General features: G+C 34.8%; 4 protein-coding genes across 9 annotated transcripts; 3 read left to right on the top strand and 1 right to left on the bottom strand.

Moving 5' to 3' along the window:
- Window positions 1-449: 449 nt before the first annotated feature.
- On the top strand, window positions 450-4,440 carry LOC142552923 (delta-aminolevulinic acid dehydratase, chloroplastic-like). 2 transcript variants are annotated; one of them, XM_075662844.1, is made up of 13 exons: window positions 450-619; window positions 945-1,274; window positions 1,688-1,799; window positions 1,914-1,987; window positions 2,074-2,142; window positions 2,222-2,305; window positions 2,405-2,474; window positions 2,756-2,811; window positions 2,955-3,076; window positions 3,340-3,411; window positions 3,522-3,603; window positions 3,688-3,765; window positions 4,128-4,440. In XM_075662844.1, exons 2-13 carry the CDS (start codon window positions 966-968, stop codon window positions 4,293-4,295), a joined length of 1,296 nt encoding a protein of 431 aa, XP_075518959.1. In that variant the 5' UTR covers window positions 450-619; window positions 945-965; the 3' UTR covers window positions 4,296-4,440. The 2 variants fall into 2 exon arrangements, with proteins under 2 accessions (XP_075518959.1, XP_075518960.1); XM_075662845.1 differs by having other exon boundaries at window positions 577-715.
- LOC142552924 (photosystem II 22 kDa protein, chloroplastic-like) lies at window positions 4,389-5,847 on the bottom strand. Of its 2 annotated transcripts, none has more exons than XM_075662847.1 (4): window positions 5,538-5,847; window positions 5,261-5,380; window positions 4,877-5,117; window positions 4,389-4,778 (listed from the first exon to the last, which is right to left on the bottom strand). In XM_075662847.1, the coding sequence occupies exons 1-4, from the start codon at window positions 5,712-5,714 to the stop codon at window positions 4,534-4,536; spliced, it is 783 nt and encodes a 260-aa protein (XP_075518962.1). In that variant the 5' UTR covers window positions 5,715-5,847; the 3' UTR covers window positions 4,389-4,533. The 2 variants fall into 2 exon arrangements, with proteins under 2 accessions (XP_075518962.1, XP_075518961.1); XM_075662846.1 differs by having other exon boundaries at window positions 5,520-5,808.
- A 5,465-nt stretch (window positions 5,848-11,312) lies between these two features.
- Window positions 11,313-15,890, top strand: LOC142552925 (filament-like plant protein). Of its 3 annotated transcripts, none has more exons than XM_075662848.1 (5): window positions 11,313-11,669; window positions 12,039-12,195; window positions 12,815-13,010; window positions 13,719-15,388; window positions 15,473-15,890. In XM_075662848.1, the coding sequence occupies exons 2-5, from the start codon at window positions 12,085-12,087 to the stop codon at window positions 15,653-15,655; spliced, it is 2,160 nt and encodes a 719-aa protein (XP_075518963.1). In that variant the 5' UTR covers window positions 11,313-11,669; window positions 12,039-12,084; the 3' UTR covers window positions 15,656-15,890. The 3 variants fall into 3 exon arrangements, with proteins under 3 accessions (XP_075518963.1, XP_075518965.1, XP_075518964.1); XM_075662850.1 differs by having other exon boundaries at window positions 12,818-13,010; XM_075662849.1 differs by having other exon boundaries at window positions 11,313-11,586.
- Window positions 15,891-16,262: 372 nt separating this feature from the next.
- Window positions 16,263-22,724, top strand: LOC142552927 (NAD kinase 2, chloroplastic-like). 2 transcript variants are annotated; one of them, XM_075662851.1, is made up of 8 exons: window positions 16,263-16,711; window positions 17,178-19,106; window positions 19,966-20,087; window positions 20,224-20,365; window positions 20,454-20,678; window positions 20,935-21,009; window positions 21,557-21,658; window positions 22,204-22,724. In XM_075662851.1, exons 1-8 carry the CDS (start codon window positions 16,463-16,465, stop codon window positions 22,405-22,407), a joined length of 3,048 nt encoding a protein of 1,015 aa, XP_075518966.1. In that variant the 5' UTR covers window positions 16,263-16,462; the 3' UTR covers window positions 22,408-22,724. The 2 variants fall into 2 exon arrangements, with proteins under 2 accessions (XP_075518966.1, XP_075518967.1); XM_075662852.1 differs by having other exon boundaries at window positions 16,546-16,683.
- Window positions 22,725-23,384: the final 660 nt, after the last annotated feature.

The following is a 23,384-nucleotide window of genomic DNA, read 5'->3' on the forward strand; positions in this document are numbered from 1 at the left end:
GACAGCGATGTGGTGGCCGCCGGCAGCGGTCGGTCGATCGACAGCGACGACAGATGTGGTCGGCCGGTGGGGATCTGCCGACGTTCGGCTGTCAGTCAGCGGTGGTCGGCAGTCGGCCGACAGTTGGCGGTTGTCGGCCGGTGGCTGCGGCAGTGGTCGGCCGACGGCGGCATTGGTCAGTGGCGAGAAGTGGTGATGAGTTTGGATATAGGAGAATGATAAAATTGAAAAAATTAGATGTATTAAGAATTGGATAAATAATCATAGGGATTGATGATATAATCTAATCATTTATAAGAGAGATTGACTTGATTAAATAAAAATCATATCAAACATGAGATTAGATAGATTAAAAAACTATAAACCCACCTAATCCCTCTGCCAAACGTAACATGAAACATAATACTAACCTTTAAAAAAAAAAAAAAAAAAAAAAAAAAAAACCTGGACATCCGGCGACTTTAACCATTACGTGCACACGCTTTTAAAGGAAACAACCGGAGGTGATTCCAAACCACCGTCCTTGTCAAGATAATTTCACGTGATACCATTACAAAAACTGAAACGCAATTGGATTTCTCTTGTGCCTCTTGGATAAGGCTTCCAACGGCTTCTGCAGGTGGGTTTTTCTTGTTAGGAATTTTTCCTGCGTTTTATTTGATCCTAAGATCATTTTAAAGACATGATTTTTTTGCTGTCTGAGTTATCTCAACCGGTAAATTTCTTAGCTCCTACATAGGAATTACGAGAAATTCGACATCATTTTGTTGTCTCAACTAATAATCATGTGTCCGATGCTACCTTTTACCCGATTTCCCGAATCCTTGACAAATTATGTTATTCTCTTTCAAAGCTCTGTTAAAACCCAAAATTTCCTCTGTTTATACTTCTTAGTATTTGGTAGAGACATCACCCGCGTTTTTTGGCTCCTTTTTCTTTCATAGGTGCTTTGAGCTCATTCGGTTATGGCCTCAACAATGCTCAATTCAGCGAATTGTAGCGTTAGTGGACCTGTGAAGCTTGATTACGTGGGTCTGAAGCCATCGGAAGTGCCTTGGAATGTCCTGTGTGTGAGGCCTCGTTCGATGACAAATGTGCCCCGGAAGCAGGCTATAGTGGCATGCGATAAAAGGGACGATGTGCCCGCGCCCCTTAAGATGGGAATGAGCGATGAGGAGTGTGAGGCTGCTGTCGTTGCAGGGAATATACCAGTAGCACCTCCGATCCCACCAAAACCCTTGGCACCAGCTGGCACCCCGGTCGTGCCCTCACTTGTAGGTTAACATTTTATGTTTATGGTCTTTGCGATTGCTTAAATCGTGGTCTTGTGACTGCTATAATTACAAATATCGTCTTAGTGCTTGCTTGCCGCTATTCTTTTTTTTTTTTTTTGGCGTTTAAGTTGAAACATGTACATGTAATTATGATCTAATACCTTACAGGACTTGACATATGCTTGTTACAGGGTTTAATCTAGAAAGAATTGTACATTTGGTTTGATACTGAATAATTTGCCTACGAGCTGCTAGGAACTGAGAACTTTTTCAATATGGCAAATCTAGAGATCTAGTCATTTAGTTTGTGGTCCAGTATGAATTTCGTAATATCATATATCAACGAGTTAGCCATTTAAATCTTCCTTTTCTAATTACTATACTCTACCTATGCCATCATAATATTTGTACAGCCACTTAGTCGCCGACCTCGTCGGAACCGTCGGTCCCCAGCTCTGAGGGCTGCATTCCAAGAAACAAGTTTGAGTCCCGCAAATCTGGTTTATCCTCTTTTCATTCATGAGGGTATGTCGTGCCTGATTTACAATTTGGGAAAAACAAAACTTTTGATCCCCACCTTGTCATTTTTATATTTTATTGCCGCTCTCGATATGTCCTTCATTCTTACAAGATATACAGGTGAGGAAGACACTCCAATTGGAGCAATGCCAGGATGTTATAGACTTGGATGGCGACATGGACTTGTTGAAGAAGTAAACAACCATTATTATTTTTATTTATTTCCGTGCATGATGTAAGACTTAAATTAGCCAGGCTATGAAAAGGTAATCTTTTACAGGTATCAAAGGCACGAGATGTCGGTGTTAACAGCATCGTGCTCTTTCCGAAAGTTCCAGATGCTTTGAAGGTTCTTATTTTGACATTTTGTCATATTACGAGTGTAGCTAAATTATAGTGTTGATTTGATTTGGTTGGTTCCACTGCAGTCCTCTTCAGGGGATGAAGCATACAATGAAAATGGGCTGGTTCCACGAACAATACGGCTGCTCAAAGACAAGTATCCTGATCTTGTATGTTATTCATCAATGGAGTCAAATATGTGTTTCTGAGTACAGTCTTTTTCAGTTAATTGAATCTCACATGTATTAATTCGAGATGTATATTTGTAGGTTATCTACACCGATGTTGCTTTAGATCCATATTCTTCCGATGGACATGATGGTATAGTTAGAGAAGATGGTAAGACATACTGGTGTCAATTTGTTGCAGTGGAAATAGGTGTTTCAACAAAATAATTCACAACCCAGATTGCAAGGAAAAACTAATGATAATTCTGAAAATATGTCAAAGTTTGATTGATCTTTTAATGCAAATCCGAGATCTAAATATGATACTAATAACAGTTTTATCAATGTTAAGTTCTGTACTATCATATGGATTATGGACAATGAACATAATCTGAGCATCTGAACAAAATAGAATGTCTTGAGTTACTTTTGAATTACTGCCGAATATTGCAGGAGTTATTATGAATGACGAAACTGTGCATCAGCTGTGTAAGCAGGCGGTTGCCCAGGTAATTTCAATAAAACTTTGAATTCTTTGTCGAAATTTTTTTGAGTAATGTACATCAGTACATGCACTTTCTCTAGATTCTAGAATTTGTTATTGTTTTTGGTAATTTTATAAACTTATCACCCGGCAAACTTCCATAAGTAGGCCAGGGCAGGAGCGGATGTGGTCAGTCCCAGTGATATGATGGATGGACGTGTTGGGGCGATTCGAGCGGCTCTTGATGCTGAAGGATTTCAGCATGTTTCCATTATGTCCTACACTGCCAAGTAATTGCTCATTTTATTTACCTTCAGTCTTATTTATTGTTGGCCTACAACAAGTGCCACCATTGTTCCATGTGGCTACATGTGTGGCAAAACTACCTGTAGCCTTTGGTACAATTATTATGTCTATTATGAGTACTTCTGCAGTTTTAACCTTCTTATATGACTTTTGGAGGTGCTAAATCACATAAAATATCTGTTCAGTATTCGTTCCTCGTAGCATTTCCTGAGTTGATCCCAATTCTACAATGTTGACTCATTTTCAGATATGCAAGTTCATTTTACGGTCCTTTTAGAGAGGCTTTAGATTCGAATCCACGATTTGGAGACAAGAAGACGTATGTGTCTTCCTTTTCATCAAACTTATTTTTAAACTTTGGTTGCACTTTTTTTGTTTTTGAAATCACTAGTGATCACATTGCTTGCTTTTGCATGAATGGAAAAATAGCTATCAGATGAATCCTGCTAATTATAGAGAAGCTTTGGTCGAAGCCCATGAGGATGAATCTGAAGGAGCTGACATTCTTCTGGTTAGTATGGCTTTTTCTGTAATTTCTTTGAGTGTTCCTTTGTCTAAATTGATGAGCCCATTTTAATTAATTACTTGATTGTAGGTGAAGCCGGGTCTACCATACAACGACATAATAAGGCTTTTACGAGATAACTCTTCTTTGCCAATTGCTGCATATCAGGTACTTTATCCGGCACGTTCGAGTTGTTAAAATGTTTTGAGTTCACTAAAATGGTAAAAATGTATTTGATCTGACAAGTGGTGCCTTCAAGATAGATGCTAGTTAAAAATTAAAAGGGGAAAAAATGCTTCATGCTGGCATATTATTGTGAGGCATGCTTGGTTCAGCAACATATTCAAAATCACAAGGAATTTTCCTTTTAAGTGGGTGAAGTTTGAATGGCGCATGAAAGTCAAATGAATTTGAGCAATGTTTTGCTTGTAGTTGAGAATAGAATCAGATGAAAAGGTAATTGGTTCTTAAAACCTGCGATGTTCGAGTAAAATGAGTAATTTAATAGCGTTTTTATTGTACATATATAGGTTTCTGGTGAATACTCGATGATTAAGGCCGGAGGGGTTCTTAAAATGATTGATGAGGAGAAAGTGATGATGGAATCTCTGTTATGTCTTCGTCGAGCTGGAGCAGATATCGTTCTCACTTATTTTGCTCTTCAAGCAGCTAGATGCTTGTGTGGGGAGAAGAGGTGATGTCGTCTCGATACAGGTTTGCGTAGTAAATCTGACAGAAACACTCGAAAGCTATTATCTAGTAGTATGCTTTTTATGCGAATTCTGATGGTTGTTTTGGCAAATTATAGTATATCGACTTGGAAATGAACCTGGTTTCTGATCACTGAACTCCATTCAAATATGAAAACAAAAATAAATTGTACAGGCCAATCCATTTATAAGTTTTGCCTGAACAATAATATAATAACGATGACACTTAATCGTCTCCATCATCAGTGAGAAATTTTCCAGTGCCAGGATTTATGGCTGCGAAGAAGAAGAATGCGACGTTGAAGAGAATAAGGGGTTCGATCTCAGTGATGGGAACTCCGGTTTCGATATTCAACTGCGCCAAAGCTCCTTTTCCGGTGACGATCTCTCCGATTATAGAGAATGCAATGCCAAGCTGTGCCAGTCTACCGACGAAAAGCTCGTTGGCTTTCGTGAACCCGAATAAAGGACCTAAACATATTTCGAACATATACTCACTAATCAAAACCAAAAAAGGGAACTGATTTTAAAACAAATTTCGAGAGAGCGGTGAAATAATAGTTGATTACCTCCTTCACCAAGACCCAATGCAGACCTTAAGCCTTTCCCAGAGGAAATAACAGCCCTGTCTAGTCCGGTAGGTTCGTCGACAAATCGGCCACGGTCGCCTAGTGCTCCAATGGCTCCTAGCAAGTTGAACAGTATGAAAAACAGAAGAAGAGGCTCAGCTTCGTAGATGGGAATTCCAGTTTCCAAATTCAATTGTGCTAAGATTCCCTTTCCCGTAATTGCTTCTCCCAGCAGTGATGCCTGCAAATCGAATAACGTGACATATATTTGACAACTCAAAAAATTCACAACTCCATAGTATAATTCTCAGTAAAGATGTAATTGATCCCCTAATGTTTTATAATTACAAGTCAACTGAAGAGGTGAAAAGTCAGTAAACTCACAGCAAAGCCAATCATGGCAACACGACCAACGAATAGCTCATTTTGCTTTGTGAAACCGATTCCTCCAGAAGTTCCAAAGATCCCATCTTCCACCTTAACCTTCTCTTTCACAGCTGGGGCCTGTGATGATAAAAAATATCAACCCATCGCATCAGTTAGTCCACAAGAAACTAAGAAAGATGGCGACAGTAGCATGCAGTCACTTGCCTTCGAATACATACTTCAAGATCAAAACAAGAAATGCAAGAATACTACTAACCTTCTTGACAGGATCTGCCTTGGTTTTGGCCTTGAAAAGGGCAACAATCAATCCACTTGTTGAAGAGTATGGAGGAGAACTAGCCTCCTTTGGAGGCAGCAAAAAATGAGAAAAAGGTTTCGGTTTCAGTCTTCGAATCAAAATCTCCCCGCCATTAATGGCGTTAGCAGTAAGCAGCATTGCTTGAGCAGCCATTGTAGTTTCTAATCACTAGATCAGTGAGTGCGTGCGTAATATCAATATGGTATATTCTGAAGATGTCGAGCACATATATAGGAAAAGATGAATTATTATCACTAATAAATACTGAAAATTAAGAGGGTTTGTGTATCACACAATTTGCTAGTGATGTGGATATGTTCTTAGAATTGTGACGGTGGAGGAGCATCCACGTTCGTCACCTTTTGTGTTTTGAGGAAGAAATCAAAAGAGAAGATCGATGGTTATTCTAGTGTGTTCATTTACATACTTGAGTAGGTTTATTGTGAAAACGGGTCTCAATCCTACCGATATTCACAATAAAAAGTAATACTATTAGCATAAAAAGTAATATTTTTTCATGAATGACCAAAATAAGATATCTGTATCACAAAATACGACATATAAGACCGTCTCACACAAATTTTTGGTTACATACTTTGTGAAAGGACCCATCAAATTTAACGACGTTGGATGTCTTTGAATGAACTCTCACTGTCCATCCATATGTATATTCGATGAAAAAATTCACAACTGAAATTTTCATTCAAATTGATACACCTTTAACCGACTGAAATTGTGACGAGGGGATATTTTATTTTATTTTCATGATAACAATCTGAGAATTTGGATTTCTCGACTATATTGTATGAAATTTTGAGATTAAAAAAGAGAAATAAGATAAATTGTTTAGTATGAATTTTTATTATTTATCTCTATATTTTTCCATACTAGAAAAATGTACGTGCGTTGCAAGTAAAAATCTAAACTGTTGAAAATATATGTACGAAATTTTGATAATATTTAAATGAATTAAAACATGGTTAATAACATTTATCAACTGAAACAAACTAAGCCATAAAAAATAAAAAATCATGACCATAGACGGTATATGAATCAGATAAATTATCTTATCCACTTGACACACTTTTCAATATGCTTCTTGGTTGATTTTGACAACTCAACAACTCTTTGTCGTAGTTTGTTATAATATGCATATAACTATTTTGGTATGTTCAGCAAGTATCTGATCGTCTTTAACATCTATTATGTTATTTACAATCTTTATCGGGGATCTGACATGCTCGTAGTTTGCTTCTTTATCACGCCATTTTTTCTGTTTTCTACATTATTTTTATCTGATAATCTTATTTTCCCGACTATTTTTTTATTGTTAAATGATTTTTCCGCTTTTGACAATCATCAACTATAACTCTTAATAAAAAATGTTTTTTCTCGTGATAAGTTTTCACTTGTGACTAAAAATATGTATAACCTATATATTCTTCAACAACATAACCAATGAATGATGTTGCACCTTCTTCAAATATTGTGATATTTGTGATATCATTTTTATATATTTAGTATCAATATTATCAACATATAGCTATAAGGTTAATAAATTTTTAACAACTATTTCTCAATCACTGTGAGAAAAATACTTGAAATCTCTTCAAATGACTATATCTTAGAATTGTGTCCTCATTTAATTTGACGCAATTGAAGAAAGTCATCTTGATCGTCATTTTTTGGAAGCTTTGAAATAATGATTGCGTGCATCATGTCATGAGGATGATATAGTTTCAATCTCATTTGTTGCGTTTAGAACATAATATTATATTATTCATTGAAACTAAACAAATTTTCTTCTATTGAGTTTATATTTTGTTTTATAATATTTTATATCTTGTGGAACGATATATAAAATTAATTATTGTATTTTAAAAATCTTGAGAAGAGATACGAATAATGTAATTAAGATATGCATATGAAATATCATTCAAATATATGTCAAAGTATTTGTCTCATTCAATATCTCATGATTCTCATCTAATAATATAACCATTTAGATTTCATGAGCATTTTATGATAGTCAAAATTAATTTGATGAAATATTGTAGAATTTTATTTGAATTTCAATATTTGGCTAAGTGAATTTATTTGACGAGGTGTTTTCTATGCTACCATCATATATGTTATGAATTAGCTGGTTAGACACTTTGACTAAAAAAAGAGACAAAAACAATCTTGTTGTCACCTCGAAATATATCGAGATAATATTGGAGGAAATCACACAATTTTTCTTAAACCATAGAAAAATATTAGGCATGTGTTAACTTGTGATATAATAAAAATTTAGAATCATGCATAATCATTGAATTAGAACAAAATCGCATGCCAAAAATCTACTTGATATTATATATTTTAATAATTTATCCATATTTGTCGTTCACCAGAGGACTCTTAGACCTACCAAATTTTGTAGTTCACCTATTATTTTCATAATAAATAATATTACAAAAATAATATAAGCAAATACATAAAAACTCAAACTAAAATGCCTTCTATCAATCTAAGTAAAACAAATTGATTAGAGAATATAATAATGTCGTAAAAATTTTAAATATTGATTTATAGACAGAAGTTTGGAAATACATTTGCCCCAATAAATAAAAAATATTATCTCTTGATATTCTGAGACATAAGGTAAAAACGAAGAAATATTTCAATTTTTTTAATATTTTCTAAGTCACTTCAAACCAGGTAATCTAAGCAAACAGAAAACATGCATTATGTGTTTAAAAATTAACAAAATATCTCAACAATAAAAAATTGAAAAATAACCATTTTTGTTGGATATTTGATTTTGTTTTCTCTTTTCTTTGTGCAAACAAACAAATCACATAAACAATCCAAACACAATTACATGATCAATACAAATGACATATAACAATCAAACATGTTAACGCTAAGGTAAAAAAACTCCTCTAATTGCAATTGCCCCAATAAATAAAAAATATTATCTCTTGATATTATGATACATAAGGTAAAAACGAAGAAATATTTCAATTTTTTTAATATTTTCTAAGTCACTTCAAACCAAGTAATCTAAGCAAACAGAAAACATGCATTATGTGTTTAAAAATTAACAAAATATCTCAACAATAAAAAATTGAAAAATAACTATTTTTGTTGGATATTTGATTTTGTTCTCTCTTTTCTTTGTGCAAACAAACAAATCACATAAACAATCCAAACACAATTACATGATCAATACAAATGACATATAACAATCAAACATGTTAACGCTAGGGTAAAAAAACTCCTCTCATTGCAAGAATACAAAATGGTCAAATGGAGCATATTATTTAGTAATATTTATTTAGCATCATTTATAAAAAAAATTGACTAAATATTTATTAATAATTTATTTTTATTCAATCCGACTCATCTCCCTTTGTCTTCCTATTATTATTTGACGGCAATGTATAAATTTAAGTAATTAAAATTAAATTTAAAAGTAAATTAAAATAATAATTAGTTTGATTGAGTTAAATACACTGTTAATGATCTTATTAAACTAAAATAAAAAATGACTTAAATTACACCATTAACATGATAAATTGTAAAACAAAAAAAATAATATAATAGTAAGCTCACAAATAAAAGTCATATATTTAATAGATTAATAGATAATATATTATTTAGTAATATGTATTTAGCATCATATATTGAAAATTGATTAAATAACTTAAATGTTTGCAATGAAATCACTTACATACAAATATTTTCTATCAATCACGTATTTTTGTTGATACATAAGTAATCTAAATATATCTACATTCTAAATGGGAAAAAAAATGTGTTATATGACCTTAATATTTATTAATAATTTAATTTTATTTAATCACACTCATCTCTATTCGTCTTCTCATTATTACCTTAATGTTCGTAATACTAACAATTTATAATATTATGATAGTGATTTTCTGTGAATTTGATCTCGAATGTGAATTGTAGATATATTTAGATTCACAATTCACATTCATATATTTATATATATATAGATTATTATTAAAAGAATATATGAAAAAGAAAACATGTATTAATTCATGTAAATTTTAAATTTAAAAATAAAAATGTATTAACGATTATTATTAAAAGAATATATGAAAAAGAAAACATGTATTAATGATTATTATTAAATGAAGGTAAGGATAATAGAGATATAGATATAGAATATTATTAAAAGAATATAAGAAAAAGGTAAATTTTAAATTTAAAAATAAAAATGTATTAATGATTATTATTAAAAGAATATATGAAAAAAAATAAAAATATATTAATGATTATTATTAAAAGAATATATGAAAAAGATAACATGTATTAATGATTATTATTAAATGAAGGTAAGGATATTTATGTAAATTCACAATTCACATTCATATATTTATATAAGAATATATGAAAAAGGTAAAAATGCATTAATGATTATTATTAAAAGAATATATGGAAAAAATAAAAATATATTAATAATTATTATTAAAAGAATATATGAAAAAGAAAACATGTATTAATGATTATTATTAAATGAATGTAAGGATATTTATGTAAATTCACAATTCACATTCATATATTTATATAGATATAGATAGATTAGTTATTTAATTTCATATAATGTTTCTTTTACGCCATTTCACTTTATTACATATCATTTCGACTTTTTAAATTATATGTATTAATTAGCACATGAAATGATAAATAAATATTACGAGTTATATTGTTTATTGTATTCTTATTTTTAAAAAATAAAGGTCTGAGAGTATATTAGTGCATTTGTAGTTTTCATCTTGGTTTCACCAAATCAGTTGATATATCATATAAGTCTATCTACTTTAATATTATATATACATCGAATAATATACATATATATACATTATTTATGTATATAAAATCAAAATATCAACAGGCTTTGGATAAATATCCTAAAGCAGACCCTAAAATTTGAATTTAGAATATAAATTTTGGTTGAAGAAAATGAAGGAAAAAAAACCGATGAATGCAGTCATATGATACGAAACCACACAAATTGAACCCCAGCCATACCCAGATAGGGGTGTTCAAACTTCGGATAAAACCGAAAAAACCGAAAATCCAAACCGAAAAATCCGAACACCAAACCGAACCGAAATCCGAATTTTGTAATTCGGATATAAATGTTAAAACCGAAGTTTATTTGGTTCGGTTTCGGATTATATATGTCAAAACCGAAAAAACCGAAAAAACCGAAATTTCATTAAATTTATAATTTTTTATATTTTTATTTATATTATATATTTTGTTATGATATTTAGTGAATGAAAAACCATTTTGAACAATTTTTAGTTGATTGTTGTTTGTTTAACTAATTTAGACCTTGTGTTTAAATATTTTACTAAGGAAAAGTTAACATATTATATTTTATAATATATTTATATTATTAATTTAAATAATTATACCCAAACCGAATTAACCGACCGAAATAACCGAACCGTTTTGGTAGAAAACCGAACCGAACCGAAGAAAAATGGTTCGGATATCGGATTATATATTTCCAAAACCGAAAACCGAAATAAAAAACCGAAAATCGAACCGAACCGACCGATGAACACCCCTATACCCAGATACCAAAAAAAGCGAATAGAAGAGAGGAGCGTACCTTTCCAACGATTGGGCGGGAATAGGACCACTTAAACTTCGTAATAAATTTGACAAACCACGGATTGAACAAAGGAAGGCCAAAAAAATGACAATTGTATATATATTATATAAACAGCTGAAAATGGTTCGTTCTTCACTTCAGAAATCATCTTTTCAGACTCGCCATCCATGCTCTGGTTTTCTTGATTTAAAAAAATAGTAACTTTTGTGTCCTTCAACAAAAAACATCGATTTCTTCGATGGCAAAAGTTAGTATGTGGGTTACTATCAGAAGTTATTACAAATAGCCACCGATCTTTGCACAGATTCAAATTTCATTACGAAACTCGAAAGCCCGGATACATAAATTTCAAATATGCATCTGTATAAGCTTCCCTGAGTAAAGCAAGTGAGGATTTTTGCAGATTATTTACGATGGGTCGCATCAAGAATGGATCTTTTGACTTGTTCTCTCTTGATCTTTTGTCTTGGGTGATATTTATGTTGCTTGTGACTGTTGTAATCATCTTATGTTCCTTTTCCCCCCTAAAAGCTTGGTTTTTGTCTGGTCCATTTTGGTGGTGTCGATTTACTTCAAATAGTACCGATTTGACTCTCAAGAATGATGCGATGATGATGTCTGATTTTTACTTCGATTCTTTGCTATTTTTCCTGCTTTTCACTCAGACCAATGCAAATAAATTATATATAAGTATCTCACGCAATCAGCTCTATTCTACAAACCGGAAGAGATTATCTTTTTCAGTTATGTATGCGTGCGTCTATGTGTGGTCAACTAAAAATTTTATTTGCCTCTTTTTTTACCCAGTGTTTTTATCTTAAAGCGGTATTGGTTTGCAGTTAAACACTTCATTAGGATTGTGAGCTTATTTGATTAACACTTGAAATGGAAAAGAGGAAGTGGTTGTGGAAGAGAAAATCCTCTGAAAGAAGTCCTGGTGAAAGTGAAAGCCCTGGATCAATTTCATCGTATTCCGACAGACACTCCGATGAACAGGTAAATCCAGAAGGGCATTTGCCTCCTCAAATTTAATTTTTTAAAGTTTATGCATAGTTTTCAAAGAATATAAGCTTTCATTCCATCTTCTAAACTTTTGTGCTTCATCATGTTTATGTTGTGCTATTTTGAGTGCTTTCGATGAAGTGTCATTATCTTGGGATTATTAATCAATCCTGTTATGCATTTGAAACCTCTAAATTTTTTTATTCTTAATTGTTGCATTATGTGTTCTTGAAAGCTGTAAACATGCTGTAATAAAGAAAGTTGCAGACACGCATAACATTCTTTCAATAATCTTGATGTTTTAATCTAAACCATTAACCTTGACATTGAAGCTTTGTTGTTGAAAACCTTGATGAAGTAGTCCCATTATTTGTTTGGTTTTTGCAGTCCATTAATTTTGGTTTTTGCAGTCCTTTAATTTTGTTGGACTGGGTATCCTTCGTTGTACCAAAAACTTTTACTAATGCTGAAGGTACAATTCAAGTATATTAAATCATGCAGCTGTCCATCAAACTCGACACTTTGACAGTGGTGTCACATAATCAATCATACAGGAGAGCAGGGAAACTGTTGATTTCCAGTAAAATTTGATTTGTTTGAAACTTTTTTTTAGCAGGATGCATTGAGAGGATCTCCAAATAATGGCATGCAATCATCAGAAGTCACGTCTAATTTGACAATCATCGATGATGAAGTGAAAGAACGTTTGAGGAATTTGACAGAAAAGTTATCAGCTGCTCTAGTGAATGTCGGTGCCAAAGAAGACCTAGTGAAGCAGCATGCAAAAGTTGCTGAAGAAGCTGTTGCCGGTAAGCCTTGCATTTAGTAACACAAATTGTTAATTTAGTCCTGTCTGTGTATTGGTTTTTCAGTATGTAGGTCTTGGATTAGAGCCACACTGGATGCGTGATTGAAACCAAAAAAAAAAAAAAAAATCTGGATGACTAACCTCCACCCCTCCTTTAGATCTTCTATTTTACTTGGTCAAATTTTATTGACTGAAATTTTCTCATACAAGCGGATCAGATGTTTGTGATGTATTTTGTAAGAGTGGATCTGGAGAACTTCCATGGTAGAGAATATAGCAACGAGTTTTGAAGAAGATCTGTGCTTCTTTACTCCTACTCGCCAACAAAAAATGTATGAGAAAACAGAAAACAAATTCACTAGAGAAACAATATTGTGCATTCGGTAAAGTTGAATACCTTGCGACTTGTAGGGAACAATAAATGTGAACCTTACGGGGGAGTGAGAAAAAGGCTCAGTTTCATATTTATGTTTTCTAAATAGTATAAGTTTCGTTCTCCAAAAATACAGGAGTAAGTCACCTCTACTCAAATTCAAATAACCATGTTGAACAATATATAAATATTGTTGGCAACTTAAGAAAATGGAAGTGAACTAGAGCAGGCAGTTTTCCTGGCACAGGGTTTTCTTCCTTGTACGTTGTTAAATATGACTAATCGTCATTAAATATGACGAATCCACCGTTTTTGAATGCTTATTTTACCTGTTAGGCTGGGAAAAGGCAGAAAATGAGGTGGCTGTATTAAAACAACATCTTGAGGTTGCAGTGCAGCAGAACTTGAAATTGGAAGTGAGAGTCAGCCATCTTGATGGTGCCCTGAAAGAATGTGTCAGACAATTGAGAAAAGCAAGAGATGAGCAGGAGCAAAGAATCTCTGATGCTATGGTTGAGAAAACTGGTGAGTGGGAGTTGACAAAGGCCGAACTTGATAAGCGACTCCTTGAGCTCCAGGAACAAGTAGAAGCTGCCAGAGCGGAGATTTCTATTTCTATTCTTGAGGTTATGCAGAAAGAAAACTCGTCCCTCAAGCAAGAGCTTGAATCTCGATGCAAGGATTTGGAAATTATTATGATGGAAAGGGATTTGAGCACCCAAGCTGCCGAAACTGCCAGCAAGCAACAGCTGGAGAGCATAAAAAAGATTGCTATGCTCGAGGCCGAGTGCCGGAAACTTCAAGCTGCAGCCAGAAAATCATCTCCGACCAATGATCACAAGTCTGTCACAGCTTCTTATTATAGGGAGTCTGAGACAGATAGCCATTCAGATGGTGGGGAGAGGATGATCACATTAGACCTTTATGCCTACAACAGGAAGAGAAATGGGTATAAAGCAAGCGGGTCGGACTCATGGTCATCTGTCTTAATATCTAAGCTTGATAATTCCAAGAATGAAAAGCCCAAGTCTAAAACTCTAGCTACCTGTGGTGTTGAAATTGATGTGATGGATGATTTTCTGGAGATGGAACGTCTTGCTGCATTAGGTGACACAAAGATTAGCATACTATCTGCTGAAACTGGAGCTGCTAATGGAGAATCCATTTCTGTGGATAATCCTCTTAGAGCCGAACTTGAAAGATCGATTAAACTTGTAACTGACATGGAAAAGAAGTTGGAAAAGATTGAAGCAGAGAAATTAAAACTAGAGAGAGCTTTAGATGACAGTCATGTGGCTCTCAGTGCATCCAAAGGAATGCTGGTGGAGTCCGAGATCCAGTTGGAGGAGCTGATGAAGGAGTTGGCAGCGGTGAATGAAGCACAAGAATCACTTGAATATCAGCTCATAAGTATGGAAGCTGAAGCAAGAACCATGTCTTCTTGTGTTGATTCATTAAAGGCAGAAAAGGAAAAAGAAAGATCCATAGCAGCAGAATTCAAGGTCAAGTCTCAAGAATTGGAGATGGAACTTCAGCAGACTAAAACCGAGATCAGGTTGGAGGAGCTGCAGAAGGAGTTGGCCGCAGTAAATGAAGCAAAAGAATCACTTGAATATCAGCTTGCAAGTATGAAAGCTCAAGCAAAAACCATGTCTTCTTGTGTTGATTCACTGAAGGCAGAAAATGAAAAAGAAAGATTCATAGCTGCAGAATTCAAGGTCAAGTGTCAAGAATTGGAAATGGAACTTCAGCAGACTAAAACCGAGATCCCGTTGGAGGAGCTGCTGAAGGAGTTGGCAGCAGTGAATGAAGCGAAGGAATCACTTGAATATCAGCTCATAAGTATGGAAGCTGAGGCAAGAACCATGTCTTCTTGTGTCGATTCACTAAAGGCAGAAAATGAAAAAGAAAGATCCATAGCAGCAGAATTCAAGGTAAAATGTCAAGAATTGGAGATGGAACTTCAGCAGACTACAACTTCTAATGGTGAACTAAAGCTAAAAAAGGTCGGTCATTATTTCCATGTAGATTTAAATATTTTAGTCCTTTCTTTTGAATTCTTTATCAAATAGCATACCGTTTTGTTGCAGGAGGATTTAGTTGTAGCTGCTGATAAGCTTGCAGAATGTCAGAAAACAATTGCATCCCTTGGAAAACAGCTTCAATCTCTTGCAACATTGGAAAATTTCTTGATGGACACCTCCGACATACCAGGGCTCTCCTCAAAAGCGCTGCTTTCAGGCAATGGAGAGGTATTCGGTCATCTTATATGATGTGAACGTGTCAAAAGATGGTTTGGATCCATCAAGAATATCAATGTGAAGTTGTAGCCTTCTGGAAAATGGGAAAATGAGGAATCACCGCCATTCTCGTTATCATCAACATCATCTGCCAAGAATTGCAATGGATTGGAGAATTTTTTCTTGCGAGGCATTTGCCATAAAAAATCTTCCAACACTAATCAATGAGATTTTTAATTTTTTTCAAATTGTTTGAGTTGATAATTTATTGGGATCATGCCATCTGAAAATAGGTTCACTCCATACTACACATTCATTGGATATTTAATGTTTCTATGCGAAGAATTTTAAAATATGCAACATCAATTATAAAAGCAAACTATATTTAGATGTCTGTTTACTCAAGAAATATCTACAGGTGATACTTGAGTTTATTTTTGAATAAACTTGAAGCAAATTAGAATTTGAAATAAATTAAATTTCTACTTCATTTTAAAAAAGTCGTGCCAACAATGATAAGATATTACATATGAACCAGTCCAAGAAAATAAATTTAAAACTTATATTTTCTCTAATTATTAATTTTATTTTCCCTTGATAGTTTTCTATTTTATAATCGTTATTGTGTTTCTTCTTCTCATTTTCCATCGACATCGTCCCACCAAAATGATCCCATCCACCGAATGCTTCTCTTTCTGTGCTATCCATATCAAGAAAATTCAGAATACACTGAACACACACTCGCGAAACTAAAATACTTATTGTTGTTAAATTTTTAGATCCTGATTAAGCGAAGTCCCGTTATATGATTTAAAATATTAAAATATATTCGACGGTGGCATGGCATCAGCAGCTTCATTCATTTCTTGTTTTAATAGTAGCTACAATTGCTTTTGCCATTTCAATTTGAGCCGCGCGGTTGGGTGGCGACCTTTTGGTTGCGGTTGTGCAAAGATTTCCGGACCCGGATTCGGGTTTGGGTTGCAGAAAACGAAGAAGAAGGCTTGGTTTGGACGGCGTCGTATTAATCTTGAAGTTCGCGCTCAACTCTCCAGCTCCTTGTATGTGGACATTGGTTTAGACTCTCAGGTCAATTTAAGTAATTTACTATTTTTAAATTATGTTTTAGTCGATTATTGATGGAAAAATATAAAAATCCAATCTTTATATGTATGGATGAGGTTTCGGGAGTTTTTAGTTCGTAATTTGGATCTTGAGTTGAAACATCTTTGTTGGCTGACGATGATTTCCCATAACATTTTGCAATCTTAATTTCACAAATGAATATTATTGTAATATATCACCACATCCTTGCTCGGCCTGATGGGTCAGCCGCTAAGTTTAGATATATTATGCTATGAATATTTTGTAATATTATCACCACATCCTTGCTAGGCCTGATGGGTCAGCCGCTAAGTTTAGTTATATTATGCTGATGCCTGATGTGGAGTTGAAAAGAAATATATCGAATTTGAATATCTGTTATAAGGTGAGGCGGCATGATTTGATTGTTCTATACAATAATTGACTTATCCTTCTTACTAATTTGATGAAGAGTGTCCGTTCGCGTGATTCTTCACATTTGCCATGGGTCGGACCACTCCCCGGTGATATTGCAGAAGTCGAGGCTTATTGCCGGATCTTTAGAGCTGCAGAAAGGTTTCATAATGCTTTAATGGACGCCTTATGCAATCCACTGACTGGGGAATGCAGTGTTTCATATGACATGCCATTGGAGGATAAACCATTGTTGGAAGATAAAATTGTTTCGGTTCTTGGTTGCATGGTATGTCTCCTAAATAAAGGAAGGGAGGATGTCCTCTTTGGGCGTTCCTCGATTATCAATTCATTTCGGGATGTGGATAAAGGTGTAATGGACGATAGCCTTCCTCCACTCGCAAATTTTCGGTCTGAGATGAAAAGTTATTGTGAGAGTTTGCATATTGCCCTTGAAAATTATTTGACACCTGGTGATAGTCGGGGTTTAAATGTTTGGAGAAAACTACAAAGGCTGAAAAATGCATGTTACGATGTGGGATTTTCCCGAGAGGGTGATCAACCTTGCCAGACATTGCTTGCGAATTGGGGACCCGTTTATTTGTCCACCTTGAAAGAAGAAAGGCAACAAGAAAACTCGGAGGTTGCGTTTTGGAAGGGTAGCCAGGTGACGGAGGAAAGTTTGAAGTGGCTTCTAGATAATGGATTCAGAAAAATCATAGATCTTAGGGCAGAGATTGTGAAGGATAGTTTCTATGAAACAGTTTTGGAGGAAGCTATTTCTTCTGGGAAGATTGAACTGGTGAAACTTCCAGTTGAAGTTGGTACTATACCTTCAGTGGAGCAAGTTGTGCAGTTTGCTGCGTTAGTTTCGGATTCAGGCAAAAAGCCCATATATGTCCATAGTAAGGAAGGGAGGCGGAGGACCTCGTCTATGATTTCTAGATGGAGGCAGTACATGGATCGAATCACCTCTTATAATCATCAAGTCATTAGCACCGATGTTCCAGTCCAAGATACTCGAGGTGTTGATGATTCTGAGGTCTCATTGAGCTATGAAGGAGGTGAATCCTCTGACGAGGGAACAGGGTCATTTCCCGAAAAATCTGGGGAATCTTTTTCCCCCTTGGAAGTATTGAATAGTCGAGACCCTCGAGCCTCGGAAAATAAAATAAAGAGAAACAAACGAGCCCATGATGCCCCACCAAATAATCAGGTCACATTAATACAAACTGTTAATGGTGAAACAGAATCATCAGTAAACTTCTATGTGAGCCCACTACAGTCTCAATTACCTCCTTGTGATATATTCTCCAAAACAGAGATGTCCAAATTTTTCAGGAATTGTAAAGTTTCACCTGGAACATACTTTATTTACGAAAGGAAAAGATTGGAGATGCTTTCTTCATTAAGATATAAACACAATGGGTCATTCTCGAAGACAGAAGCAAACTCTAGAACCAGACTCAGTGAAGAAAACACTATGAACGGGTCTGTCAGAAGCATGAAGTCGTCTCTGAACCAACGGATTGTACCTTTTAGTAATGGTTCATATAATGATCTCAGCATCTTCACCTCTGCACCTCCTCCTGATGGAGCCAACAGGGATGGAGTGCATAGCTTGAGTAAAGATTATGATTCTAGAACCCCTAGAACAGAACTGGATAAGAGTTTAAGCTCTATGGTAGATACTGGAGAGCGTCAGGTTGAAAGTTATCTCTCTTCGGATGATGACAACTTGGATATGCTTGAAGGAAATATGTGTGTGTCAGCAACTGGTGTCGTGAGATTGCAGTCAAGAAAGAAAGCAGAGATGTTTTTGGTCCGAACAGATGGATTTTCTTGCACAAGAGAGAAAGTAACAGAATCTTCATTGGCATTCACTCATCCTAGCACGCAGCAACAAATGCTTTTGTGGAAATCTACTCCAAAGACTGTATTATTATTAAAGAAACTTGGCCAAGAACTCATGGAAGAAGCTAAAGAGGTATCTATTCCTTTTGGCACATAAATTTTGCGATCAGTATAAGAGCTTTTCTATTGATTAAGATATAGCATGTGTTACATTCCATGAATGGGGAAACATGCTCTTGCTTTGACCTTCAATGAGTATCTAGGAAAAAAAAATTTAAGACTTTTCTAACCAAGAATGTTAAATCATTCGTCTATTGAAGAGAAAAATGAGGACTGGTGAGTATATTGGAAAATGGATCACATGTATGCATGATTGAATGTTTTCAAGTATGAGTTTGTGATGTGAAAATTGGAAGGAAAGTAGGTGGAGATTCTTTCTGATAGAGCAGGTGGTTTTAGAAAGTTACCAGCTTTTTCGTCAAATAACAGCCATTTAGCTATAAAGAGAGATCTGGTTATAAGCATCTGAATTTGATTGTGTATTTTATTGACTGGACCATACAAAATTGTCGTACCTTACTTTTTTGTGGACACATTATGGTATATTCTTGTATACATCTTATTCTGATTCCATTTACCTGAGTTCTTTTTTTAAAATTTCTGGTAATATCTAGTTTTGTGTAGACCTTTTTCTATTTTGTAGAATGCAATTAGTTAGAGAACAAAATTTTAGTTTGAACTAAGTATTATTTTGTCAAAAAGATTAGGTCCTTAGTTTATAAAAACAGCTAGCAAGATCTTATTTACTTGATACAAGCCTTGTAAATGATCTTGTTTATATTGTTTTATTTCTCGGGGTTTTGCAATTTAATGGTCTTACTTTCTTGAATATTAATGGCTGAAACTTTTCATATTCTCTTACTGCTAAGTCATTAATTTATCCATTTCCTTAGCTTCCAAATTTACATTGTATTCACATGTTTTTACTCCAGGCTGCCTCTTTCTTGTATCACCAACAGAAGATGATTGTTCTTGTTGAACCGGAAGTGCACGATGTTTTTGCCAGGATACCAGGTTTTGGCTTCGTTCAGACTTTTTATAGTCAAGATACGAGGTGCGCAAACTTTAGTCCATTTATTTAATTCTGGTTGGCTCCTTTTTTCATTAAAAAGAATTGTTTTCTGAAGAAATTCATTCATTTTTTAGTAGAGATATGTGATTTTCTCCATTGTTCATATTGGCTACTGCAGTGACCTTCATGACAGGGTAGATTTAGTAGCTTGCTTGGGAGGCGATGGGGTCATACTACACGCATCAAACTTATTTAGAGGTCCTGTTCCTCCAGTTGTTTCATTTAATCTTGGATCCCTTGGGTTTCTAACTTCCCATACTGTACGTCCCTTTCCTCCGCCTTAGATTATATGGTGCAAAGCTACTTGCACAACCTTTTCTTAACTGTTTTTGTAATTTGTATCGACAGTTTGATGATTTTAAGAATGATTTGAGACAAGTTATCCATGGGAACAACACAATTGATGGGGTTTATATAACTCTTAGATTGCGGCTCCACTGTGAAATATTTCGAAATGGGAAAGCAATGCCGGGAAAGGTATTTGATGTCCTCAATGAAGTTGTGGTTGATCGTGGGTCTAATCCATACCTCTCAAAAATCGAGTGTTATGAACACGACCACCTCATAACTAAGGTAAAGTGGTTAGTAATTCCTATGGTTTTTGGTCCTGCTCACTGTTATGCTATGCTAGCTTTCTGCCAAGGTTGGAACTGTAGTGTGATCGACTAATTGCAAATGTAAAGTTGGTGCATTAGGTCATTAAGTAGTATCAATGTATCATTCCTACAGATACTATTCATTTAATAAAAAAAGCACATCAACGAGATATAAGACTTTGATTCTTAGAAGGTACTTTTCAGCCTGACAGACTTTATCATTTCCTGGACAGGTACAAGGCGATGGAGTGATAGTGGCCACCCCTACCGGAAGTACAGCTTATTCCACAGCAGCTGGAGGTTCTATGGTAAGTTTCCACTGGTATGGTGCGATGATTGAGAGCTTCATGTGTGGCCGCTCAAAAATAAAAGTAAATTACCGTGTTTGGATAATTAAGTTACTACAGAAGCTGGATCCTCCGACTTGCTGCACCAAGCTTAAACTCAAATTTTAGAGTATTGCTTGGGATTCTTAAATTGTGATGAAAGAAAGTAAAAGCTATAAAGTAAGAAGATCCTCTGAGATTTTCACAGGGCTAGGAAAATTACTTGTGTTTCAAAAGATTTGGATTAAATGGTTGTTAATTAGATTTTTATGACCCAAATTTATGCATGTGTAAGGAAAATCCTCTCTTTGTGTTTGTGTTCTCTTTAAGAATGGAATCATATAAAATCAAGTTGGCGACTTGTTGTATTTTGGGGTTGTGACTTGTTATTTAGAAAATGGGTGAATTTCAAACTTTTGTTATTTCCTTGGTTGAAATTATTAAGGAAATAATTAACGGTCTTAGTGCAGTTGATCTTGTGACATATATGAGGAAAAATATTTGTAATGGTGGCTATCCCTTCATGCAGGTACATCCAAATGTTCCGTGCATGCTTTTTACACCAATTTGCCCGCATTCTCTCTCATTCAGACCTGTCATCCTTCCAGATTCTGCTCGTCTTGAGTTGAAGGTATCCGTTTATTCGATTACCAGACATTCCTTGGTTTATGCTATTCATGTTCTATGAAGGATTCTATTATCATTTTCAACAGTACATTCACAGTTACCGAAGTTTTAGTCCAGCACACCATCTTGATTTTGTAGCACCAAAAGTCTAACGTGTAAACATCATTTACAACACGATCTGTCGAGTTTATTTTCCCTCCTTCGGTTAATTGCCAAGGCTAAGATCTAAAACTAGTCTGGGAATTGCTGCCTTGATAGCATCTTTCAAGATATGATAAGTGAAATAGCTGGAAAAATCCCATATGATATGACCTTATGTCTTTATAAGTCACACTACATGTTAGTTCAAAGTTGCGTCTTCCTCTCCAGTACTTCAGGGTCTCTTAGAAATGGGTTGATGTCGAACTCCGTCTGAACTTAATGGTTTGGAAGACCTGGATATTCGTTGTTTATATCAACAATTATCTAGAAATAATCCATTCATTGATGTCCGGATGAGGCCGTCTCATGTTATGGTTCATAATTATAATTTGTCTTTCACGGATGCAGATTCCGGAGGATGCAAGAAGCAATGCTTGGGTTTCGTTTGATGGGAAGAGAAGGCAACAACTATTAAGGGGAGATTCAGTTAGAATATCTATGAGCCAACATCCACTTCCTACCGTAAACAAATCTGACCAAACAGGCGATTGGTTTCGAAGCTTAATTCGTTGCTTGAACTGGAACGAACGGCTGGACCAAAAAGCTCTTTGAACAACATACGCACACAATGCGCTGTACGTTACTGTGTTTATATTAGTGCACAGATCATAGCTGAAAGGTTATAGATTGCTCTCTTCAGAAAGAGCATTATAAATTTTTTTAAAAAAAAATAGTTTGCCCGCGATGATTGACTCGGCTTGATAGAAACCTCAAGGTCTAACACGAAACATGCTAGTTAACCCAAATCCGTAGATGTCCGCTGACAGTTTGAAAGCTGGGTTCTTATATGTGTGTATATTTTCATCTTTGAAACTGATTTTTGGTAGACTGGGTTTATTTATACCGTGTTGAAATGGGAGGTTCTGGAATGCTTTCCACAGGGTAGATCCAAGATTTTAGGTTTGGGAGTAGGGCGTTGTCGGAGCTATCAACTCCTAGTGAGGCTCATCGATTTCAGTGTTCAGACTTGTCGTTATTTAAAATGTTTTTAGCTACTGATAAATATTGTTTTATATATCGGTATGGTTTTAAAAGTTTCTAGTGTCATGGAAATCTATCGCTCCTAGGTAAATCAAATTTTAACTTAATAAAAATCTTAATTTTATTTTTTTCGGCATATTTTTTGGGTGATTTTTTACATTTTATTTTTAAAATTTAATGTCAAATCCGCAAATTATTTTCTAATTAATTTTTTAAATCTTTTTCAATACAAAAAAAAAAAAAGATTAAAAATAAAATTTAAAAAGTTTGATTTTATAGAAGATTTTCATGTTTAACGTCAATGTAGCATAAAGGGAGGGTATCTTACCATGGGAGGGTGGGTTAGGTTTGGAAGTGCGGTGTTGGGAGTGTGGCGATATCGGAGCTACCAATTTCCACTTCTATTACGAAAGGGGGGTATCTTACCATGGAAGCTGTGGCTTGACTATTTTATTAAGACAAAAACTTGTGTGAGACGGTCTCACGGATCGTATTTTGTGAGACGAATATTTTATTTGGGTCATCCATGAAAAAATATTATTTTTTAT

Source organism: Primulina tabacum, chromosome 8 (genome assembly GCF_025594145.1).
Source record: "Primulina tabacum isolate GXHZ01 chromosome 8, ASM2559414v2, whole genome shotgun sequence".
NCBI lineage: Eukaryota > Viridiplantae > Streptophyta > Magnoliopsida > Lamiales > Gesneriaceae > Primulina > Primulina tabacum.

Excerpts from the sequence above, each read along its gene's own strand:
- LOC142552923 (XM_075662844.1), top strand. The coding sequence starts at position 966 with ATGGCCTCAACAATGCTCAATTCAGCGAATTGTAGCGTTAGTGGACCT. Across the intron at positions 2,143-2,221 it reads AAGTTCCAGATGCTTTGAAG|TCCTCTTCAGGGGATGAAGC; the intron begins GTTCTTATTTTG and ends GTTCCACTGCAG. Across the intron at positions 3,766-4,127 it reads TGCCAATTGCTGCATATCAG|GTTTCTGGTGAATACTCGAT; the intron begins GTACTTTATCCG and ends GTACATATATAG.
- LOC142552924 (XM_075662846.1), bottom strand. The coding sequence starts at position 5,714 with ATGGCTGCTCAAGCAATGCTGCTTACTGCTAACGCCATTAATGGCGGG. Across the intron at positions 5,118-5,260 it reads TTGCCATGATTGGCTTTGCT|GCATCACTGCTGGGAGAAGC; the intron begins GTGAGTTTACTG and ends TTCGATTTGCAG. Across the intron at positions 4,779-4,876 it reads ATTGGGTCTTGGTGAAGGAG|GTCCTTTATTCGGGTTCACG; the intron begins GTAATCAACTAT and ends AAATATGTTTAG.
- LOC142552925 (XM_075662848.1), top strand. The coding sequence starts at position 12,085 with ATGGAAAAGAGGAAGTGGTTGTGGAAGAGAAAATCCTCTGAAAGAAGT. Across the intron at positions 13,011-13,718 it reads TGCTGAAGAAGCTGTTGCCG|GCTGGGAAAAGGCAGAAAAT; the intron begins GTAAGCCTTGCA and ends TTTACCTGTTAG. Across the intron at positions 15,389-15,472 it reads GTGAACTAAAGCTAAAAAAG|GAGGATTTAGTTGTAGCTGC; the intron begins GTCGGTCATTAT and ends GTTTTGTTGCAG.
- LOC142552927 (XM_075662851.1), top strand. The coding sequence starts at position 16,463 with ATGGCATCAGCAGCTTCATTCATTTCTTGTTTTAATAGTAGCTACAAT. Across the intron at positions 20,679-20,934 it reads ACGACCACCTCATAACTAAG|GTACAAGGCGATGGAGTGAT; the intron begins GTAAAGTGGTTA and ends TTTCCTGGACAG. Across the intron at positions 21,659-22,203 it reads CTGCTCGTCTTGAGTTGAAG|ATTCCGGAGGATGCAAGAAG; the intron begins GTATCCGTTTAT and ends TCACGGATGCAG.